Below are 25,342 nucleotides of genomic sequence, written 5' to 3'. Positions count from 1 at the left end.
CCTTCCTAGTCACAGTGGTTGGTTTTCACTACTGTCATCTTTATCTTTGGTTCTTCCTTTTTTCACTCACATCTTTTAAGTTCTGCACACGTTTGCTACAATGCATGTGTACATTCAGAGTCTCAAGCATGAAATGGAATTTCTGCTACGTGTTGAACATCCAAGAATGTGTTTTATGTTATTGTAACAGATTAAATTGATGATGTTTAAAAGAGATCATGTTTATGTCAGATTCTTTATAAACACAGCACTGTTAATTGTATAATATAGGAGTAGTAGTTTTTTGCAGTGAAGCTATCATAATATTAAAAGCAAAAGCATCACAGACACAGTGCACAGTGGTCAAGTAGCATTACTTGAAGTAAGATGAGTATGAAATAAGGCATGACTAGACAGCATGTCTGCCTCTGTGGCACGCTTAGTTTACAGGAGTATAGAAGCTAAAATTATAGAATCAGATTAACAAGGATTGCTCCTCTCCAACGCAAAAGTATATCTTAGTGTACTGCCTATATATCATTCTTGAATTTAAGAGACATTTATTTAAATTCAATCAATCAATCAATCAATCAGAACCTTTGTAAAGCGCACTACTCACCCATAGGGGTCTCAAGGCGCTGGGGGGGGGGGAGGGGTGTGGGAGCTGCTACTTCTTGAATAGCCAGGTCTTGAGTAGTCTTCTGAAGGTTAGAAGGTTCTGGGTCTGCCGTAGGAGGATGGGGAGGGTGTTCCAGGTCTTGGCAACGATCTGCCACCGGAGGTCGCTCTTTGGATGCGGGGGACGGTGGTGAGGGCGAGGTTGGCGGAGCGGAGCTGGCATTTGGGGGTGTAGAAGGTGAGTCGTCTGTTGAGGTATGCTGGTCTGGTGTTGTGGAGTGCCTTGTGTGCGTGGGTGAGGAGATTGAAGGTGATCCTCTTGTTGATGGGGAGCCGGTGCAGGTTTCTCAGGTGGGGTGTGATGTGGCTGCGGCGAAGGATGTCGAGGATCAGGCGTGCTGAGGCGTTCTGAATGCGTTGTAGTCGTTTCAGGAGTTTGGCCGAGGCTCCTGAGTAGAGGGCGTTTCTGTAGTCCAGCCTGTTGCTGATGAGGGCCTGGGTGACCGTTCTTCTTGTTTCGGTGGGGATCCACCTGTAGATCTTGCGGAGCATGCAGAGGATGTTGTAGCAGGAGGATGAGACGGTGTTGATCTGTTTTGTCATGGAGAGAGTAGAGTCGAGGAAGACCCCCAGGTTGTGTGCGTGGTTGGTGGGTGTTGGTGCTGCTCCCAGTTCGGTCGGCCACCAGGGGGTGTCCCAGGCCGAGGGGGTGGAGCCGAGTATGAGGACTTCTGTCTTGTCTGAGTATAGCTTCAGACGGCTGCTCTTCATCCACTCGGCGACGGCTTTCATTCCTTCGTGGAGGTTGGTTTTGGTGGTGAGGGGGTCCTTGGTGAGGGATAGGATCAGCTGGGTGTCGGTCATGCAGTCGGGCAACGTGGGCGAGCGGGGCCATGTAGATGTTGAACAATGTCGGGCTGAGGGATGAGCCCTGGGGTACGCCGCAGAAGATCTCGGTGGCTTTGGAGCGGAAAGGGGGGAGGCGGACGCTCTGGGTTCTGCCGGAGAGGAAGGAGGTGGACCAGTCCAGAGCCTTGTCCCAGATCCCAGCGTCGTGGAGACGTGTGCGTAGGATGCGGTGGCAGACAGTGTCCAAGACGGCTGACATGTCCAGGAGGATGAGGGCTGCGGTTTGTCCGTTGTCCAGCAGGGCCCTGATGTCACCAGTCGCGGCGATGAGGGCAGTTTCGGTGCTGTGGTTGATGTGGGACCCAGATTGGAACAGGTCCAGGTTGTTGTACGCCTAGAGGTAGTGGGTCAGTTGTCTGTTGACGGTCTTTTCGATGACCTTCGCCAGGAACGGGAGCAGGGAGATGGATCGGAAGTTCTTGAGGTCCTTAGGGTCAGCCTTGGGTTTTTTGAGTAAGGTGTTGATCTCGGCGTGCTTCCAGCTCTCCGGAAAGGTCGCTGTCTCGAAGGAGATGTTGATGGTTTTCCGGAGATGGGGTGCGATGGTGGTGCTGGCTATGTTGAAGATGCAGTGTGGGCATGGGTCTGACGGAGATCCGGAGTGGATGCTGTTCATGATTTTGATGGTGTCGTCGACGCTTATGTTGGTCTAGGAGAGCAGGGGATCGATGCGGATGGTGGCTGTGGGGGCGGAGACCTCCGTGGCTGTTGGGGCGGTCGTAACGTTGAAGCTGTCGTTGATAACTGGCTATTCCATTGTCACGTAATGCAATGTTTGTAAGGCGCAACTTTACCTAAAGCATACTACACAAAGAGCTTCCTAGCAAAGAAAGGGTGTTTTGCATGACGTCTGTCCTTTATATTGTAAAGGGACAGCTTTTTAATTCCCTTCTGAGGGAGTTATAGCATTAGTGGGACAGTGAAAGTTAAATCCATTGATGAGCCAGATAGAAACACCCATTGGCAAGCCAATAGATCTTTAGGTGGCTAAGCTATAGGCTTTGCTAATGCTTGTTGTCATTGGCATAAAAATGCATGTATCAAATACATGTGCACGAATATCCAGTATTGAAGAAAATCCATTGCAATATCGGCGTTAATGCACTTACATGCGTTGTGATGCATATGCATGCATGAGATGCATCATGAGCGTACATGTGGATGCGAGTCAAAAGGTATTTAACGCATCTGATCATTATCGGATGCGTTAAATACCTCAAGCTTCATTACATTTCGACAGGTCAATCCTACAGAAATTTAACACAGGAAATTTACACAGCATTTAGATTTTGATGTGTTAAACACCAAAATCCACATGTTATTCCCCAATGGCTTGTAATAGGTGCTATTTATCACACCTAATAAATAACAAACCACAGGGTATCATTATTTACCAGGTGCAATAAATAGCACCCTTTACTTGTAATTAGGCCCATAGTGGCTATTTTTAATTTACTTTTCTAACCTGGCAGCAATCATGTTACATGGCTAGATTAAAATAAAAAAGGGAGTAGGTGGGCCGGGTGTACATTGCAATTGCAAGTTTCTTTTAAAAAAAGTAATTAAAAAAGAAACACAGTGTCATTAAGGAAGGAGTAATAAGATCAAACAGAGAGGGCACATGGGGAGTCAAAATGAAGTGTTCAAAGTACGGAAAGTGAAGCATACAGCCTGGGCACATTTTGCATCTTCTGTACCATGGGGATCAGGGTGGGTAAAAATAGAGAGAATGTGGGGTGAAGGAGTAAAAAAAAGAATGCAAAGAGGGGAGGATCGGAGTGCTCAGTAGCACATAAAATAAATAATCCCCTCAAGTATGCAGGTTACAACTAATTCATTTAGAACACTGTGAGACTAAAATCTCTCATTTTATGTATTAGATACATTAGGTCTGCCTACGGACCAAAATATAATCTGCAATCCAAAAATGCAGGATAGAGGGCACTACTCCAAATGCGCCTGGCACATGTACAGGTTTCATGTAGCAGATTATTTTACTGCACTAGAATGAGGCGCCTGCATGATGCACGGCCTGGGAAACAATGCATAGAAATTTGAATGGTGTGGCTATTTCAACAGGCACCTCTCAGCAACCATATATGCCCTAATAGAGTTGATATACCCAACAATATTGCAGCACATTCTACAAACGTTTGTCAAGTAACAAGACAGACAACAGAAATTTGCATTTTCATAGTTCAATCTGGAAACCAGTGGGAAGATTACAGAGAGACTTCTAAGTGAGAAAGAGTTTCTGAGCAAATTTTATGTAAAAGTTCCTAGAATCTGAACAACATGTGGGTTAAGAGACAGCAATCAATGTATTAGAACATCTAGGTTCCCAGAACACCCACAGATGCTATTCTGCATCAGCTGTTACCACACAAGAGCAAAAGCAAGAGAACCACCCGTGAGTCCATCATGAACCCACACATCCATTTACTCTGAGGAAGGACGGAGGCTTTTTGCTTGGGAACCATTGGTGCCAGTTGCTGACAGGGATGTGAGCTTCAAGGGATGTGAGCAGAAAGGAGAACCTGTGTGATAGGAGAGGAGGGTGCAGTTTGTGGGTACATGTTTTGTACATAGCTGTCTTTTTTAGCTAAGGGGATTATAGTGATGAATGTATTTTTGAAACTTTATTATGGCTTGAGGGCTTTGGATAAGTACCATTTGTGTTCCAAAGGTTCTTCAGGGATTGGGGTAAAAGCCTCAGAGCTAATTGTTTAATAGACACATTTTGTTGTTCGTTAAGAGAAACAAGCTGTCTTGGTGCTGATTCAGATTTTGACTGGACGTTAGACGTTTCTCAATCTCTAAAGAAGGGTCATCCAGGGCATCTTTCGTCTTGAAATAAGAGCCTCAAAGCTTTAATGGTGAGCGTGAAGTCCAGGATGCAAGCCATCAATGACGATTAGACCTCTCATAGATTTGATATTTTCCAAGCAGAACTGACAGCCTAAATAACTTAGAAGATATTAATAAAAGGGACAGAACCTCTAGCCAAAGTAGTCTCCAAATTTAGTTGGCAAATGTCTATTATGTATTGATATCTATAGAACAGAAGCTTAGCAGGTAGCATTGGAAAGCTGTACTTCAATGGGAATGAATGCAATTGCCTCTACAATACAATTGCAATAGATTGCAGATTGGGTGTGTAAGGTAGGATTTTACATATTTCTATTACACAAATGCATTACGAATCTTTGCAGATTAAGGCAAGGGGAGCTTTAGCCATTTACCCAGAATCCTGTGCTTTTTGGTTAATTGCCAAAGCTAGGGGGGAAAAACAAGGTCTTCAAGTTTGGTGGTCAGCAATCCAGACTATTAGAGAGTAAGACATGATAGTCACCTATACAGCATTCCAGAGGGGGATTTAATACTTATTTGAAATTTCCTGGAGGTAAAGTGAAGAGTCTGGTCAAACTGAATCTCTTGTCTGCACGCAGAGATATGGGTTATGCTCTTGGACATGCAGCGGCTCATTGAACTATAAGAGTCCCAACAACCCGACTCTGTACAGGTTATCTATAAAAAGCAAATAATACCATAATGTTGCCTCAAAGAGCAGATGTGTTTATGAGCTTGATAATGCGCAAGGTGACACCTCATTGTTCCTGAACGAGTGGAAATATTCGTAATATCTACATGCATAGTTAGTGGTGAATCTGTTTAAGTCTCTACATTGGAAGATTAAACAATCGCAGCTGCCCTCCCTGTGACAGGCGCAGTTGCTTAAAGGTCTCATGTATTCTGGCGCCTCAGCAGGCTGCAGGATGGGTGACATTTGAGTGCAGGTGAGAGCAGGCAGTAGAGTTTCCTTTCAATGCTGCCTAGCCACAGAAATTCGGGATCATTGTAGTTGTAATCACTTTAACAGCAGAGTAACGTTGCTCTGCATATTTGCTGGATTTTGGTAGTTGGTTGACTATGCTACTTTATGGGGCTGAAGTAGTTTACACCTGTCAGTGTTGCTCTTTACTCTATTTCTCACCTTTCATGGCTCAGATGGCAAAATGAGACTGGTGTTTAGGCCGGTCGAACGCCACAATTAAGATTATTGTAGATGAGGGGGATTGTGTGTGGTTCCTCTAATGGTATCAGACATTTAAGTGAATCTGTTGCAATGGTATGACAATGCTTATTCACCAGCTGTCCACATCGTCTCTAATACGGATAAAGTACATGCTAACTGTATAACACTCCCCATGAGACCTTGGTTAATTACAATATTTCAAGTATAGTCACCAACTTTGGTTCTGCTCTCTACTGTTGGCACCTTTTTCTACACATGCTTGCTCTACCACTGAGATGTTTATTTTGTTTTTACTTTTGGGATGTCCAGTACATTTTGTTGTTCACTAATTGCTTCGAGGTTTGTAATTATGCTGTAATTGTACCAGGATTAACACTATTTACACAAAAACTATATATTGCCTGCATCTCCCTTTTCAACAGTATGCCCTCATTTGGAGCTTGGCGGTGCAGGTGCACTGCCGTATATCAGCAGTGCTGCTGCACCGCTAAACATGCAGTTTTATTGTTCTGTTTAGAGTAAGTGAAGCATTGTGGGCAAAGAGACTGTGTCTCTGCTGGCTCCACCAATGTAAACCTCTGACCTGGTGATCCATCTGCCAAAGAGCCGTCAGACCACTTCTTTTTCTCTTCACCTAACAGGGTCTTTTTTGTTTAGAGAAAACATACTCTCATTATAGGAGTTTGTTTTCTCTAAATAAGACATTTTGTAGAGCGGATGCTATAAACATGTCATCCCATCTGAAAGCCTGCAATGATATGAGGGGTACCGCTGCTGGTGGGGCTGTCAGACAGGCAGATATCTCTCAATAGGTTGGTCAATCTATGCTTGGGTGGTGGAGGCCATTGTCTCTGCCCCCTGCCAGACCACCCAGTAGGGTCAAAGTCACCTACATAGTGGTAGAGCACTGGATACTTCCATGTTGGCCACTCATAGGTTGCTGATATGCACCACTTGTTACACATTCATCTTCAGTATACGATGTTATGTTCTACCTACGATGAACATTGTATCTGTATTTTGAGTTGTAATGGGAAACTGGTATTTAATGTTGAACTCATTGCAGCCACAATGATATGACCAGAATTGCACATGATAGAGGGACAATGGCCCATTCCACCTTTGTCTGCCACATTGCTGGGGTCAAACATGGGAGAATGATGGCTTGATGTTCTGCTACTACTGTAATGGAAGCCGCTCTTTTAGGTGTGTTAACTCTGCATCAGTCAAACGCTGTGCTAAAGCCACAGGTTCTTCCTACTGGTTGCTCTTTATCCAAAACTGGAGAGCATGGTGAATGTGCACTAACATCCAGTGGAGGCCTTTAGGTCCTCAGGGGTAACATCAAATATGTCACTGCCTCGCCCTTTTTGATGCCAAGCATGTGGTCATGTGATAGACCACCGTGAAAAGGCTATGACACTGGTTGTCTTTTTTCTGGTGTTCTTGCAAACCCAACAAAGTGACATTTCTGGTTCTTTAATTCATTTGTGGATCACAGGACTGACTTTGGCAGTCTGTGTGGCATACCTGTACTGGGCAAGACCCATCCTGATGAAGAGCAAGGTTGTTGGAGGTATACATGTCTACTGTCATAACCACATCCTACACAGTCTAACATACTCAGGGAGCTTCAAGTCATGTGGGGCCCATTTATGTATCCTAATATGACTGTAATGCTACTTGCCCCTCTGAGATGGTGCCCAATGTGTCATATTCTTGTGAAAAATAAGAAAGCTTCAGCAGAGGTAAAATGGTATCTATTGATGTGTTACTTAAACCTAACAAGAACCTCCTTCTTTTTGTCTCCATTCAGATTACAGAACTGGACCCTGTTTCACTGTGGTAAGCAATCAAATGTGCCAAGGTCAACTCACTGGAATTGTTTGCACAAAAACCCTTTGTTGTGCCACCGTTGGAAGAGCATGGGGCCACCCCTGCGAAATGTGTCCCGCCCAGCCCCACCCGTGCCGCCGTGGCTTCATTCCAAATATCCGCACCGGAGCCTGTCAAGGTAAGCATGGCCCACCCATTCCCCAGGGGTGGGCGGTTGAGGCTGTGAATGGGTTGACCCTGAAGGAGTTACTTTGGCCTTGATAGACTGTCCTCATTCCTTCTACAATGCAAGTGAGGCGAATGGAAAAGTCGCGTCAGAGTCATTCCTTCGTGACTCACCGATGCTGCTCATGGAAGTCTATCGTAACTCGGGTCTGGAGGAGCAGCCAGAACTGTAATGAGTTTCTGACTGCCAACAACTCCCTCATTGGATCACCTAGTGCTGCTTAGGAACTGGTTCTGTGGGAATGGATTTTATGTCAGACACTTTAAAAAGGCACATCATTTGTGAAAGTAGTTTTGATGACTATTACAGTCTCTCATTTTCCATTCTTAAATTGAAGCCGTGAGCGTCCAGCTTGTACAGTGTTTCTCCTGAAGCTGGTAAATGGCCAGGGTCTGCATTTCTTCTGGCTATAAATCTGCTGTGAGATCTGCTCTCGCCGAACCCACGCAGATGTTGCTTGCTTGTTTCAGAACATGCCTCACGATAGAAAACCCTTACACGGCTTTTGGCTTTGGTTCCAATATGTCCAGCTGTATAAATTCTTTTATTGTCTGGATGTCTGGTTTTTGGAAGGAAGCATTAGAAAAAAGGTGGAGTCATGTACTTAACTCTTGTTCAACCTAGATTCCTAGCTTTATAATTATGAGCGTTTTTAGCAGAAAAGAAAGGAAGGCAAAATGAAGTAAGAGATTCTGCAGCCGGGTGCCTAGTGATTTTCTATTTTTTGTTTTCTTGGCCCATTTTTCCTTAGAAACGTTTCTCTTGGGGAGGATCCCTGGTTCGATAGCTGTCTGCTCACCAGAGAAACCTGAGGTCTGAGCCCTAGTTTGTTGTGATGGCGTTCAGTTTCTCCAGCTTTTGTTTTAAGAGGGTGGGGCACGAAATGCATCTCCATCACCTTGCGTCTGGACAGGATTAACTATTGGATAACATGCCGAAGGGAGCAGGCGTTTTTTCCACAGTGTCAGAAAAGTGGCTGCTTTTCTGTCTCTGCTGTGGAAACAGATGCAAAGGCAATTTTGAAAACAGTTCGCAGCCGTGCCTGACGTGACCTATGCTATATACCGGCAGCCATTTTTAGGTCAAAGCCTACCAGACAGCGCAGGTGTCTCATTGGCTAACGACATCTTGGGGTCATTCGGACAGTTTGAACGGGAACGCATTTCACCCATTGTTTACCATTGGCTTTGCAAATTAAATTTGATTGCCTTCTATTTACTTGCTCTAATTGTTTTAGGCTGTCTATCTTGCTTTCTTCCCTTCCGTTGCTCAAATCCTATTTACTGTATTCATACACCAGTACTGAAATTCTGTAGACAGGCTTTTTGAATCTTTTTCTTATCTTGTTACATTTATCGTGCAATCAAAGACAGAGGTCAGTTGTCGGGCTCTGTCTTCCATGGAGCTTAGTGTTTACTTTTCTTTCTCTGACTTCAAAATGACAGGATTAAAAATGACAATCATGCTACCTACTGGAGGGTCTGCTTGAGGAATGCTGTACAGTGTTATTTTTTTTCTAGGTCACCGCAATATTTAAATGTCTGTAAATGACCTGTTCAGATATTTCAGAATATATTAGAATTGAGACATCATACATGAAGCACCTTTTTTAGCGTTTCTGAAGTGTGGGAGAAACAAATATTTTAATATGATCAAAACAAATCAATACACCAGGTGATGCTATTTCCACACATCTTCGTATGTGTGCAGTATATATGTATCAGTAAAACTGTATGTCTGTGCAAATGTAATGGTCATTTCAATTGAAGATGTGTTACCACACCATGAATACTCCACTCTTTGCCACTGCACTCTACTCTGCACCACTCCATGCCACTCCACATTGTGTCACTGCACTCTACTCTGTACCACTCCATGCCACTTCACTCTATGTCTCTCTACTGCACTCTTTGCCGCTGCACTCTACACCACTCCACTCTGTGCCACTCCACACTACTCTGCAACACTGCACTCTGCCAATGCACACTACTCCAATGCACTCTACTCTGTACCATTACACTTTATGCCAGTGCACTCTATTCCAGTCCACTCTACAGCAGTCCATTCTATGCTACTCTAATCTACTCTGCACTCTACACCACTGTACGCCACTGTACTCTACTGTGCACCAGGTCACTCAACTCTAAAACAATCAACTCTACGCCACTGCATTCATCTGCACTCTACTCCACTCTGCGCCACTTCAGTCTAATCTGCTTCACTCCACTCTGCACCACTCCACTCTGTGCCATTGCACTCTATGCTGTGCTACTCTGCCCCGCTCTACTCTAGACCACTGCACTCTACGCCACTCTTATCTAAACCACTGCACTCTACCCCAATGCACAAAATACCACTTTACTCAAAACCACTGCACTATAAGCCACTGCACTGTATGCCAACTACTCTGCAACACTGCAATCTACACCACGGCACTCTATGAAACTCTATACCATTGTCCTCCACGTCAATACCCTCTATGCTACTGTATTCTACTGTGCACTACTGTCTCTACACCACTGCTCTCTGCACCACTTTAGTCTGCGCAACTGCAATCTTCACCACTGAACTCACCACCACTCTACTGTACACCACCACACTCTATACCACTGCGCGTTATGCCACACTACACCATTGGGCTCTATGCCACTACACTCTTTGCCACTGCGCTCTGCATCTCTCCAGGCCACTCTAATCTATTCTGCGCCAGTGCACTCTACACCACTCTACACTACACCTCTCTCCTCTACCCTGCATCACTCCACTTTGCGCCTCTTCACTGTACTCTGAAGCAATCCACTCTGCAACACTGCAGTCTATGCCACTGCATTTGACTCTGCACTACTGTACCCTATGCCACGATACTCTGCGTCACTGCACTCTACACCACTTTACTCAAAAACAATGCACTCTATGCCAATCTACTCTGCTCCACTATACTTTAGGCCACTCTACTCCAGCCAACGACACTCCACTCTATGACACTCCACTCTACGATACTCCACTGTATACCACTCCACTCTACAACACTCTAAGCAACTCTACAACACTACCCCACTCTACGATGTTGTACGCAATTCCATCTATGCCACTCCATGCAACTTTACTCCACTCTGTACAACACACTGCTCCACCCTACACCACTCCACTCTATGCCACTCCACTCTCCTCTATGCCACTCCACTCCTTTACACTCTTTGCTGCTCCATTCTATTCTACGTCACTTGACTCTACAGCACTCTATGCAATTCCACTCTCCTTTACTCTATGCCACTCCACTCTACCACAATCTACTCCGTATCAATGCTACTCTACTCTATAACACTATTCTCCACTCTATGCAACAAACTCTAGAACACTCTTCTCCACTCTACGCAACACCCTCTACACCACTCGACAAAACTGTATGTCTGTCCATTCTATGACACTCTACTGTACTCTGATTCTCTACTCAACTCTACTCCCCTCTACGACCGCCCACTCTGTGATACTCTACTCCCTCCACAACACTCTGCACCACTCCACACCACTCCACTCCACGCCACTCCATAACACTCCACTCTTTTCCACTTTACAACACTCCATTTTACGCCACTCTCCATTACCCCACTAGCGTTTAGCCATGCTGAACAGCAGCCATGCTGGTGTACAACATTGCTACAACATATTGGTTAAGCCAATAGCTCTTGCATGGGCAAGACCTATTGACTTTGCCAATGCTTGTTATATCAACAGCCAAACCCTGCCACACTTTCTTGATTTACCTGGAAGTGGTGCAGGGTAAAGTGCAGAGTGGAATGTGAAACACCATCAGAGGGAACTATATGGTAATGGGTAACTTCTAGATCTTTCATTCAAGTACTTATATGAATAGATGATCGATGTAAGTTATGGATGAGAAATGTACATCACAGATGATAAAAATTAAAACCATGGCTGGATTAATACCCAGTGATTGGGATTTTATTGTACATTTGCTGTTTTGTCAAAGCAAAACATTTTTTTTAAAAGGGTCTTCTGATTTTGGTTGCTTCAGCAAACAACAATGGTCACGTCATAAAAATGAGACAAAAAATACCCTGTCATAACATGTGATATTGTGTGAATTGGAACTTGGTGCAATTTAGCACCAGCTATGTAATGCTTCTTGTGGCTGATCCCCAACTAACCTCAGATGCACCCCAAGACCTTCACTTTTTTATCAGGTGTCAGCGAGAGTCCATATAAATAAATACTCTCTATGCCACAGAGTGTTAGAAGTTCCAGGACGAAAAATGTCTCTAAACCTTAAAAAGAACCCCAGCCAAGAAAGCTGTGGTTTGACTTTTGAAATTTCTAGACATATGAAATAGTCCTGCAGCTTTGGCAGAGTTTCTCCACAGGTATTCCCCTACCAGCTCAATAAAAGTGTGCTGTAAGAGGAACCTTATGTGCAAATGTCAGCACATATGTTTTGAGGCATGGGATAAGTGGGATCTAGCCCAGGGCTCCTATCCTCCAAGTTGCCCCCAGTTAAAGTCAGATGGACAGTGGAAATTTGTGTCATAATAAAGTTGCTTATAAAAAACAGTTCCTTTTTCTAAGTTGACCGCCGAGCACGCTTAACAGAAACGTAAGACCACATTTACAAAGAGTTTGAGTGGGGCACAGTGACAAAGCAACGCAACATCTTGGAAGAGTATTTACATTTCAGCAAAAAGGTTATTTTTTCTCTGAAAAAGTGTCCTTTACTGATTGTAAATAGCACTTTGTGCCACTTTGCTTCGAGGGAGCGTTACTGTAGCTCTTGTCTCTCTCTACCTCACACCCCTCTCGCTACATTACCTCTGCATATCCACTGCTCTCCCTCTCAATAGCTAACTTCTCAATTTACCTCATCATTAGTTCACTACCTCATATCTCCACCCCCTCTTTCTCTCGTTCTGCCTCTCTTCCCTCTCCTTCACCTTTCTAAATAGCTCACTCCTGGAGACTTCTCTTCCACAACCTCTACCCCTTTCCTCTGTCATCAACTCCTCTCTTTCACACTCACACAAAGACATCTCTAGCTCTCTCTCTCTGGATCTCCTTCTCCGTGTCATCTCATACCCTCCAACTCAATTATCTCTCTCAGTTGTTTTCTTTATAGATCGCTCTGCCTCATCACCGCTTCCTCTTTTTTCACCTCACAACTCTTCAGCTCTGCATAAACCTGCAATAAGTGGCAGACACCTTCATTGGTGAAGAGTAGATTTATTAGAAATGAGCGCAAACAATCACCCTTGACTGGTCCATGCAGTTACACACACAACAAACCAACGGATAGTCCACAGAACTCTATGGGTCCCCCACTCAAGAACGGAATGCACACGTCCACAGAACCCCACAATCAGTGCACACATAGCTAAAACAGAGGAAAATACTACATTGAGTTTACCCTTGTACTTTTTTTTTAAAGCACTCTAACAAAACTAACTAAAATACTAAAAATGTAATTGCTGTCAAGGATAAGAAAACACAAATACAGAAAGGAGTACAAAAAAAATATATATATATAAACACAAAAAACAATACAAATATCAACATTTTACACTCTTATCAATAATGAATTATTAATACAAGGATCTAGACACCCATCTGTACTAACAGAATCTCAATGGTACCTTACAAACCCTAACACTCCTCCGTACAGGTTCGTCAGGAGCTAATGCATTACTTGCATTTTCGTCTAATCCACGCAGAGCCTCAGTTTGGAGCTCCTGCACTTCTCATTTGCTCAATTTACTAGTAAACCCATGATCTTTTCCCAGCTTATCCTTTGGAGACCTTAAATGTGCTTGTTCTGGAACTTAGTCCAACTTAGCTGTGTTCCCCCAATTGAGTCCTAGCACTCTTGCAGCATTATCACATACTTTATCTATAACCACAGATTCCGAAAACTTCAGGTCACATTTATTTTCACAAATCCAGATGTTTTAATACAGACCCAATCACCCACCTTAAATGGGCACACCTGAACATGTTTTCTTGCATCATTCTTTTACTTGGATTGAGCACTTTCAACATTGCATTTAATCATGTCATCACGACATTCATATGTCAACTCCCTTTAAAAACGTATTAATCCATGCTGGGCTAAACTGTGCTGTAGGCATCCTACTTTTAAGAGGCTCAAACTCGGAAACTCCTGTGGTAGAATCGGGTGTGGTTCTATAAGATCACTACATAGACTTTACAGCACCATATACACTTAATAGCCAATGCCCACCTTACACACTCACCAAGAACCCTGTTAAGGCCTTCTACTAAACCATTAGTTTGAGGTTGGTAAAGTGAACTCTTAAGATGCTTAATCGAGCCCTCAGACAAACATTTCTCCACATCACCCGACACAAACTGTACCCCATTTTCCTAGATGATCTCTTCAGGAAAACCCTCACTCTTTAAGAAAAAGAATCACTGCTTTAGAGTTCGTTTCACTAATGAACTTGACATAGGGCCATTTCGAATAATAATCCATGAGAATCAAGGCAAAACAGAAATGATGTGATAAGACATTGAACGGCCACACTAAATCAAAACACAGTTTCTTCCAAGGCCCCATTCAATAGGCCTCAACGGTGGTGTGATCGTTTTAAGTTATTTGTCACATGTAGAACACACAAGATACCCCTTGACTAAATGATCAGCCTCACCATCCATCTGTGGCCATCAATATGTCCTTCATGAGCTTTTTCCTGGATCAAACACCTCAATCCAAATGAAGTACCAATTTGTCATCCCCCCTGAGCAACCCGTCACCAATAGTCAACTCATCAGACACTTTTGAAAAAGGTTGTAAATTCAAATGACTTCTCTCTAGGCCCCCCTACTCTAACAAATTCCATTACCTCTTTAAAAACCCAATCATTTGCTGTGCTCCTTTTCCACACATCCTACGTGAACTGACTGACATTTTCTGCTTCCATAGCTGCAAGCACACAACACTCATCTTCAGTCTCGCTGGTTGCATCCTCTTTTCCAACAATATGATTTCTCGACAAATAATCGTCCCTCACATTTTTCCCTCCAGAAATGTGAACTACTTCAAAATCGAACTGAGGCAACCTAGATGCAAATCAGTGCTGCTTTTGAAATTGGTGCCATATAAAATTTCAATCAACGGTTTGTGATATGTTTGTAAAACAAAATGTCTCCCCCAGAGATAGCACTTACATTTCTCTATGGAAAACCGGCAGGCCAAGAGCTCCTTCTCTATCACAGAATAATGAATTTCTGCTTCCCTGAGAACCTTAGATGCAAACCCAATTGTATTCTCTATATCACCAGAGTTCTGGGTTAAAACAGCACCAACCCCAAACTTGCTTGCATCCACCGCCAACCAACATTTCATGTTATGGTCATATGCCTTGAGTGCACTCACAGTGATTAACTGTTGTTTGATGTCTGCAAATGCAGCAGCACACTCAGCATTCTATTAAAATTCCATCCTTTCTTTCAATACTTTAGAAATTGACCTAACCCTAGAGGCAAAATCCGGTATAAAACATGAGTAAAACTCACAAAGACCCAAAAAAGATTTCACCCCTAATTTATCTACTGAGGGAGATGCTTCCAGAAGAGCATCAGCTAATCCTGGTTTGAGATGAACACTCTCCTCAGAAACTATGCGTCCTAACTTTTCCACCAAAGGTTTTAAAAATTAACACTTTTCCCTCTTAAGAACAACAGCTTTATCACATGCCATGAAGACTCAAAATGTGGTCATGTTCACTTTGACATCTCACACGAATCAATAGATCATCCTGAAAAGCAGAGAAATTATTAATCCCCTTTAGTAATTCAGTCATCAGCCTCTGGAACACTGACTTTGCTGACGCCAGACCAAACGGCAGGACTGAAACATACTTAAAGAGGAAACAAGCGCTGTCAAATGCCGTGATTCAACCTGATGGTAAGCAGCCACTAAATCGAGTTTAGTGAAGAGCCTTGACCCAGCAATTTTTAACAACATCTCACTAATGTTGGGAAGTGGGTGTGAGTCTGCCCAGATCTCTTTATTGAGAGCCCAAAGATCCACACAGACTCTCAACTCACCATTCTTCTTTTTGGCACCAACAAGAGGCGAAAGCCACAATGAGTTTTCAACAGGTTCAATTATTCCTTTCACACAGGGCCGGCTTTAGGGCGGTGTGACCGGTGCCACCGCACCGGGTGCCGACTTCACATGGGGGTGCCTGTTTGCTGAAAAGCACCTGCTGCTGCCTTCCTGGCCTCGAGCAATTTTCAGTCAACAATTAAAATGTCAAGAAAACTCCAGTGATTAATGTTCTTCCAGGCAAGATCAGAGTTTTTTGTCTTAGTAGAAGTTTTGACTCGTGGAAGTTTTGAAGGTAGCACTGAGGGTTAATATGCCTACTGCAAATAACATGTACCATGCAGATAACAAAGTGAATATAATGTAAACAGGTCAGTGGGTTACTGCTTTTGTCAGAGACTTCCTTTTGTTAGTTTCAGTTTACAGTTAGCTATTAACTGTCATCAAAGAACTGCGTGCAGACTTCAAGGTATAAATTAGAGCTATGGATTTTTTCCCCAGACTTTCATTATTGTAATGTTGCAAAAAGGATTCATTTTGGGTACAAACAGTTCTTGCTATTAAAGAGAGCCCCAATCCATTGTGTTACATCTTAAATTCAGAGTTTGTGCTTTTCCAGACCAAGTACTCTGCAACATTTACTATACACTGATTTACAGACCTACGATTGATTGTCTCTGTGAATGCGTGTGTTATCTAAAATGCTTTGACACCCTTCACTTTTATGAGTGACGCTATAAAATTAATAAAATGCAGCTGAGAGAGAGGTTATGGAGACTGTTAAAGGGTGGTAGTGAGGGTATCCGTGACTGAGGTGGTCATTGGGGGCGCCAAAAAACATTGTCGCACTGGGCGCCACCAGTGCTAAAGCCAGCCCTGCTTTCACATGCAAAACCTCCAATTTATTTTCTAACTTATCACATACAGTGAAAGGGATGCCCCTCAACTTATACTTTACTGGTATAGCATTTGCCTTCGTCTTAATTTTGTGCTTCAATCCTACAGTTTTTCCTATCTCACCGGAAAATACTCTCGGGGATTCATTCAACAGTAACTCAATGTCACAAGAATCTCTAATCACCGTAACCTGTTCCTTAGTTAATGGACGGAGAATCATACCAAACAATCCATTGTGTAACCATCCTAAAATGTTCAGTCCCTTCACAGCCACATTAATTTTGCCACAAACATTTCTCCCTTTAAACATTATGGTTTCCTCAAAGAAACCCCGGAGATCAATTTTTCTGCTTTTATATGAAAATGGAGATCTATCAGGTGGAGACAATGACCGTCCCGGCCAATTCTGTTGGAATCGCTCTTGGGTGATCATCGTGATTCCGGCTACAGAGTCTACCAGAAGATAAACCTGTTTTTCTCCCACCTGAACATACACATAGGGGTCGTCGCACTGTTCCTGGTCAACACTTTCCATATTTCTCATGGCTTACAACTAAGACCATATCTTGGTCTTCACCCATTAGATTGTCCACTTCAACTTCATAACCATCACACACAGCTGAAATCCTACTTCCCTTATGTCTCACACTTTGACACACTTAAGCAAAATGCCCAATTTTTCCACATGGACTACTTGGTACATTTTTAGCTGGGCAAACTCTACCCCCTTTGTGATTTGCCAGATTCCCACACCTGAAACTCATGTTACTTTGTTTAAAAAATGAATTCTACTGCACAGAATTTGAAAGAGACGATGCCGATTGAGCCGCAGTTTTGTACATTTTTCTCTTGTCGTCCTTTGAAAGGACTGCACTAACCGGGCCAACAGTTTTGTCCTCCAGCTCCTTAGCTGACTTGATGGAAGTGTCAATGCTATTTGCAATCCTGATCGTATCAGACAAAGAAGCACTCTCCAATGATAGTAACCTTTGTATAATGGACTTATCAGTGCAGTGACAAATAAACTGATCTCTGATAAGTTGCTCTGCAAAATTTTCAACCTGGCCTTCCGCTGCCAACTTGCGCAGAACAGAGATATACGTATCAACATCTTCTGCTGTCTCTTGAAGAACTTGTGCCTTGACACAACCAGACTGGGAGCAACATCAAACTTTTGTGCACATTTTTTATAGCTTCCTCATAGAAATCTGGATCATCCACCCAATCAACATGAATGTCAGAAAAATGTTTAAACGTGTATCTGCCCTTAAAACCTAACAAGTGCAATAATAGATATCTTCGCTTCTCTGATCTGAACCTAGAAGCACCAATCGCTCATAAGCATCATACCACTGCCTCCCCTGTATTGGTGGATCCCCGGGTGTCTCTAAAAAAGGTGGTGGGAGATTTACTGACTGCATAATAACTCTCAAAAATCTGAAAAATAAGGTGTGATGATCAGCGCAACCAATTTGTAACCATACTGAATGTACAAGAAACTATTTTCTTTAACGTGCAAGAAACAAGTTTTTTTTAAAAAAATCCTTTTTTTTTTAATTCTTTACCTCTTATTTTTTCAAGAAAACCACTTTGATATCGTACTTTTGTAAATGTTTCCAAGAGTAGAAATGGTATGTGGCCAGGTAGTGATTTTTATGCCTGGAGCATACTGCACGCGAAGGCTGTATAACAATGCAACTAGAACAACACTGACCCAATTGCACAAAATGGCCGCTGTTTTTTTCTCAATTCTTTTTTAATGGAGGAGGGCAATTTTCCTGACGATCCAATGTTCCAGTGTTCTTTCCCAATTGAGTAAGATGGCTGCCGTAGTTAATGCTAGTTTCTATGGCACATGTGGCTTGTTTTTCTGACTTCAAGCATCCTCACTGCATGCGTAGAGGCCCTTACCTACAGCCAATGTCAACTTCCTCCAAAAAATGGGCTCTAGCTTACACCTTCTTTCTATGGGAAATAGATTTACATCCGCACGCATCAGTGTGATCTCCTCCAATGCCGGGCAGGTCATCTTGGCATTCCCCGAACCACAGGGGTACCCACACTGACACCAACACCCGATATGGTGCAGTGCTGGAGCACACGAGCACTAGAGCAATGCCGGTAACCTTTCTCTTTTTCAAAACTGACCGCTGGTAGAATGAGCAGCTCCTGTTATCCGCTCCTCGTAACAAGACTGTGGGTTCTGTCCGTCAAGGGTATCAGAAGTCCACTCATCGCCAGGTGTAATAAGTGGCAAACACCGTCGTTTGTGAAGAGTAGATTTATGAGAAATGAGCAAAGATGATCACACTTGACCGCTCCAGGCAGAGTTACACACACAACAAACCAACAGACATTCCATAGAACTCTGGGGATTTCCTACTCCAGATTGGAATGTCCAGGTCCACAGACCCCCCCCCCCACTAATCAGTGCACACATAGCTAAAACAGAGTAAAATACAAAAAAAACTTCACTTCTCTTTCTCTCTGTTCCACATATATCTCTTAACTTCTTTTTTCTCTGTACAGCACATTTCTCTTCCTTCAACCCACCCCCTCTCTACCTTTCTCTCTTCCCCACTACTATCTTTACACCTATTTTTATATACCTCTTCTCACTTTGGTCGTTTTCTACCTTGAATCTCGTTGTTTTTCTTGTCTGTCTACATCTACTGCTTACTGCTTTTAACTCTAAATTCACCACTTTTTCTACATTACCTATCTCTCTCTCTCCCTCTCTCTCCCTACCTCGCCCCTATGTGTATCTATCTCCATATCTCTCTTCTTCTGCAGACACTGTAAAGCCTTACTCACTTCACTTCCTATCATCTCTATCTACAACTCCCTCTTCCTACCTTTACTTATATTTCCTTTTGGCTAGGTCACCCTTCTCTATTTACTTTACTTCTCTCTGTACCTCACTTATCTTTCTACATAATGTCTATCTCCACCCCCCCCCAGAATTGTGCAAACAGCAAAAAATGAAGAGGTACAAATCCCTGCAGCTTTGTTTTTCACAGTTGCATAAAGAATACCAGTAGAGAAGGGGGGATATATATGTGATTAGTAATATTCAGTAACTAACGAGACAATTTCAAGCACTATCTCCATATGTCTAATTTTAATATTATACACTGGCCACTAAATATCTAAGAAGTCACCCTTGGCATGCGTTTCCTACATTGGTAGTAACAAGCTCATTAGACACTGAATTGTGCGTGAAATGTGTTTGTTTCAGGTAACAAAATCTATATAAAAACTGGAAAAGAACTTCTAATGGGCTGGTGGACATTTGACAGCTTGAGCTTTGATGTGGTATTCTGTTCCCTTGTTTCTGAAAGTTTAATATATAATAAAATATTGGCTTGACTCAGCTGAATAGATCAGTGAATTCAAAATTGCTTCAAACAGGGGACCCCAAAATATATCTTGCCAAGGGTCCCACAAATCCGTAGAATATCCGTTTCAGCAGGACCACCTGTAACTGGCTGATTCAGATGTAGAAAAATCACTGTACAAGAGTTCCCCATGCCAAAATATTCTGAAATGCTCAGCAGCTTCCCTATCTGTCAGTGCTTGGGCTAGCGTGTATAATTCCATGAGAGTTAGGCACACAATTGTACCTGAATGTTCTCTGATCTGTCTTGGCATTCCTTCCTTACTATCATTCACATAAAAAAGTCTTTCAGAGTGGACACTATTACCTCTTGTGTTCCATCAGCGTTCTCCCCTGGTTGAGCTGGAAGCTGTTCTGACTTCACAGTAGCCCTAGTAGTTGCAGGGAATATATGCTGTTTACACTTGTCTTTTGCTGCATTTGCTTGTTGGATTTATGCTTCAGGTGGCTGAATGTACACAAGGAAAGACAGCATCCATTATCCCTATTCCAATTTGCTAATTGTCAAGATTAAAATAAATAGAGATAGTCTCTGACACTCACCTGCATAGGTACGATCTGACCATTCACCTGCAAGGAACAATGGATATTTTAATTACTAGCTTTCCTTGTCAAAGGCCAAGCCCCTGTACCGATTCTGTCTTTACAAACTTGTTTCAATATCTGCATACTTCTGATCAACCATGGGGTTTCTACCCTAAGGGCCCACAGGGAGTTACCTTATTACAGTAGATATTATAATTGCAGGAGTACTAAGTCAGGTTTCTAGACATCTGAATGAAAACCTCAGGGTCCTCAGCCTACAAGTCTAGGGACAGCACAAGCTCCCTCTCTATCTAGTAGTGTCTGCTGCCTATTCTCTAAAGGCTATATTCAGTAAATGGTTCTTTATAAGAACACTGAAGTCAATAGTCTACTTGCAGGAAATTAAGTAGTAGTTCAGACACAAAAAGCAAAAGAATCTGTACAGCCAGCTGGTTCCTTTCATAGACTGTATTTTAATCTTATCTTCAAGGAAGCTCAACAAACGTCGACAGTGTAAGAGGAAATAGCTGACATGTGAGCAATCTAGAAAAAAATAGACGCAGTTGGCTGTATGTTGATAGTGTCTTTAGATATATTTTTCCATAAATGCCCAAACCACGAAAGTGAAACGAAAAACGATGTATACTTGGCGCATTAACGGTACTAATTCCCAACTGTGCTACTGAGTTGTGTACGCTTTTGTTTATTTTTTGATAAAATAAGTCTATAGGAAGATGTGGCAGTAACTCTAAACAACTTCTTGTGGCTATTTAAAAACTCTCTACTTCAGAATTCCCAAAATTATGAGCTAAGAAGGATCCTAAGCTCCTCTATCATCAAGAAAAGAATATTGTAACTACTAAAATTTCAACCACATTGGTAACACTCCAGAGGGTTTTTTCTTTTTGCCCTCTGTTGTTCTTCGAGGCCTGCTAAACAGGCTCAGTCCCTGCATGCTCCTTATGGTCTGTCTTGACAGCACAGCTAGTGCGTAACATTTTCCCCTGAAGCCCACAAGGTGCGGGGAAGGCCCCCTCCATCATTGTGAAAGGCGGCGGGCCGGCCCCTGGCCTGTGAGCTCTATGTACTTTGCAGCCCCCCCCCCTCAAGTTTGGTATGCCACTGAGCACAGGTCTCGCCAGACAAATATTGGAGAAACACTATAGAGGAGCTTTTGCTCTCCCTACATGTTGGGAGCCAAGAGTACATATTTTGATTGGGCAGAAGTTGTGTGCTTCCACAAAGACTGTGATTGCTCTCCAAGCAGCTTTGATCATTTTGTTTATTAATTTAGCTGCCTGAGTTTGAACTTTTAGGGGGACACACATGACATTGTAAAGCTATTAAAGTATCTTAGATAACTAGAGAAATTATGGTGTTTTCTCTGGTAGCAGCACAGATAGCAGTTTGGCAGCCATTAATGCACAGGCCAACTGTGAGTGCACAGGAGCCCCTACCACAGTTAATCTGGTACCTTTACTGGTCACCGGAACATCCGTCCTTTAAACGGGGGTCCTCCATCGAGGTCTCACCCCATCTGTGAAGCCAAATACAGTGCCCCTAAACTGACCAAAACTGAGGGGGGGCACCCACTGCGTGAATCGCCCGGGAGACCTTGCTGGGTCCCTCATATGCCACAGAAGCAAAGGTCGCTGCCAGTAATGGAGGTGCAGGACAGCCTCCCATCTCCCTTTGACCAGACTCACCTCCTCAAGCCAAAACAACAGCGGCGTCCTTGAAGTCAGCATGGGATGGCAGTGCGACTCCTCCATGGCTGCTCGATACAGGAGACTTCCCTCTGTCTCTGAAGCACAGCACCCTCGGCAATCTGGGTGACCCTCGTGTCACCGGGGCCCCCTCTGCTGTCAGTATGGTGCAGCACTAAGCCGCACAGGAGCTTCGGAGATCAAGCTGATCCGCTTCCTGTGGCGGCCGGCACATCATCAAGGGGAAGCCTGGTCATCACAGCAACGTGTCCTGAGGGCCTCCTCTTGAGCTCAGCTGTGGCACTTGGAACCAGCATGCGGCGTCGAGAAGGACAGCCTCAGAAAAACTTGAGAGACTGCCGGATTTGCAGAGACTGCCCAAAGCGTGATCAATCACAGGTGCCTACACTCTAAATTGAAGCAAGGAAAAAGCACCTACCACGCACTGGGATGAGCCAAGTTCAGCACTTTACATGCTCTGAATAGGAACACACACTACTATTGGGCAACAAGCAGCATTGTTCTGGGATCCTTGCCAGCCCACCCATCCCTGGAGAGCCCAGGGGGCACGAAGGGAGGGCAGGCAGGCAGGCAACAGGCTAGCACACTGGTTTCCTTAGCATAGTGTCAGTCTTTCTAGTAGCAAACTCAAAGTGGTGGTTTTCCTGGCAGCACAGCAGTTCCTCCTGGTGCAAAATGTAGAGCCAGCAGCGTCTGGTACAAGTCCCACACAGTGTCTAAAGAACATGGGGTCAGAGCCCTATATACTTATACTCAACATTTATTTGATGTGGAGGTAACTTCAAAAGAACTTTTAGAAGTGCACAACACCCCCATTCAATCCCAGCTCTGGCTCTGGACATCGGAAGGGGGTAAACGAGCCCTTTGTGTGAGTGCAGGACACAACCTATACAAATGTAAGTGCGGCCCTGCTCCCTCTCTCCCAGCCTAGGAAGACCATTCTGTATGCAGATGAGTGCAGATGCAACCCCGTTACACCCAACCCTTCCTGTGTGATGGCTGTATGGAAGGTATGCACAAGCCCAGCTGTCATTGTACCCTAGACGTGGATTGGAGTCAGGCTCCAAAGCACAAAGAGTCATAAGCACAGTGAAATGCCTATTTCTAAAAGTGGCATTTCTACCATAGTAATGAAAAATCCACTTACACCAATAAGCAGGATTTATCACCACTATTCCAAAAATACCAAGCATGGCTACGCTTCTCCTTTCAGATCAGAAATTACCATTGAAATACAAATCAGGGAATTCCCAATGCAAACCTATGAGAGGAGCAGACCTCACAGCAGTGAGAAACCAGATAGGCTGTTTATCACTACCAGGACATGCCACACAATGAAGGCACATGCACTACCTTTTAACTTCACAGCACCCTGCCCATAGGGCTACCTAGGGAGTACCTTATGGGTGACCTATGTGTAGTAAAAGGGAAGTTTTCAGGCTTGGCAATTAACTTTAAATGCCAAGTCACTGTGGCAGTAAACTGTGCATACAGGCCCTGCAGTGGCAGAGGCCTGAGACATGTTTGAAAGGCTACTTCTGTGGGTGACGCAAGCAGCACTGCAGGCCCTCTAGTAGCATTTAATTTACAGGCTCTGGGTATATGGGATACCACTGTACAAGGGACTTACAAGTAAATTAAATATGCCAAACAGGTGCAGACCAATCATACCATGTTTAAAGGAGAGAGCACATGCACACTACCATTGATTAGCCGCGGTAAAGTGCCCAGAGCCCTAAAGCTAACAAAAACAGGTTAGAAACTATACAGGAGGAAGGCAAAAGGTTTGGGGATATCGCTGCAAAAAGGGCAAGGTCGAACACATCTGTTAGCACATTAATTCCAGACCTATTGGCTTTGCTAATACTTGTTTATTTTTCTTAATAAGATGTCTTGGTGCAAATGGTATATCCAGACATCGACCCCATGCTTGCTGTAGCATGTGATTCTGGCTGTCCTTCAATGAGTAGATCCAATAGGCCGAAATCGGTCTGAGGCTGCACTTGTTCCTGTTCATCTAGGCAGTGGCTTAGCTGTTTGGCACGCCTGTTTGTATTGCAGGAGGAAAAAGTGATTTGCATATGGTCCTTGTCTGCAAAAAAAGGGTGGAAAGGAATAAAGCATAGATTGATTCTCAGGAGCTAATATTGACTCTAGCATTTCTTTGTTTATCGCAATGGTTAACATTGATGTTGCTGCTGTTGTCCCTGTTGTAGCTGCACTTATCGCTGCTATGGTTTCTGCTGTTGTGACAGTTGCTTCTGTGGTTACAGTTGCAGTCAACACCCTTGTCCCAGCCTTGCTGACCACTGTTGTTGTTTTGTTTGAAAACTTATTGGCAGCTATTGTCACTGCTGGGTTTTTCCAAATGATCATGGCAGTTGCATCAACTGTGATCACTACTGGTGTGGCAGTTATTGTTGCTACTGTCCTTACTGTGGTAGCAGATGTGGTTGCTTCTGTGGTCATTGTTTAGGGTATAGCTGTGGTTTCTGTTGTTGTCCATGCTTTTGTGCCAGCTGTTGTTGCTGATGTTGTCCCTACTCTTGTGAGAGCTGCAGTTACTGTCATTGTGGCAGTTGTTGTCCTTGCAGTGGTTACAACTGTGGTTCCTGCCGTTGTGCCTGCCATGATGTCATCTGTGATTGCTACTTTTATTAGAAGCTACTCTTGCAGTTATTGCTTTTTCTATGGGACCGATTCTGGTTAATGCTGTGGTTCCGGTTATTGTCACAGCTGTGGGCCCTGCTATAATCCCTGCTATAGTGGCACCTGTGGTCCCTAGTGTGAACCCTAATGCTATTAAAGCTGTGGTTACTGCTGTGGGCCTTTCTGTTCAAACAGCTGTGTTGCTGTTGTGGTGGTTACTGCTGTGGCAACAGGTGCTGCAGCTGTGGCCCTTGTGGTGGTGGAAGCTGTTCTTGCTCCTGTTGTTCCTGCTGTTGTGGCTGTTGTACCTGCATTGGTTACAGCCGTTGTCACTGCTTTTGTCTCTTCCTTGCTGACATCTTTTATTGTTGCTGTAGTCCATGCTGTGGTTACAGCTGTTGTTGTTCCCTTCATGATGGTAGCTGTTGTTGTGTCTTTATGGCATGTTTTTGCTGCTGTTGTCCCC

General features: G+C 43.7%; 1 protein-coding gene across 1 annotated transcript in view; it reads left to right on the top strand.

Annotated features, from left to right (window-relative positions):
* FBN1 (fibrillin 1) overlaps positions 1-25,342 on the top strand; it is a 722,489-nt gene that overhangs the window by 339,089 nt on the left and 358,058 nt on the right. The window contains exon 6 of the mRNA XM_085644212.1: positions 7,359-7,556. Coding sequence (XP_085500338.1) covers positions 7,359-7,556 — 198 coding nt within the window. The remainder of the gene's footprint in view (positions 1-7,358; positions 7,557-25,342) is intronic.

Source organism: Triturus cristatus, chromosome 3_1, assembly GCF_964204655.1.
Source record: "Triturus cristatus chromosome 3_1, aTriCri1.1, whole genome shotgun sequence".
NCBI classification, from domain to species: Eukaryota; Metazoa; Chordata; class Amphibia; order Caudata; family Salamandridae; genus Triturus; species Triturus cristatus.
Note: the sequence above shows the minus strand (reverse complement) of the source record. Positions and strands in the feature narration are given on the sequence as shown.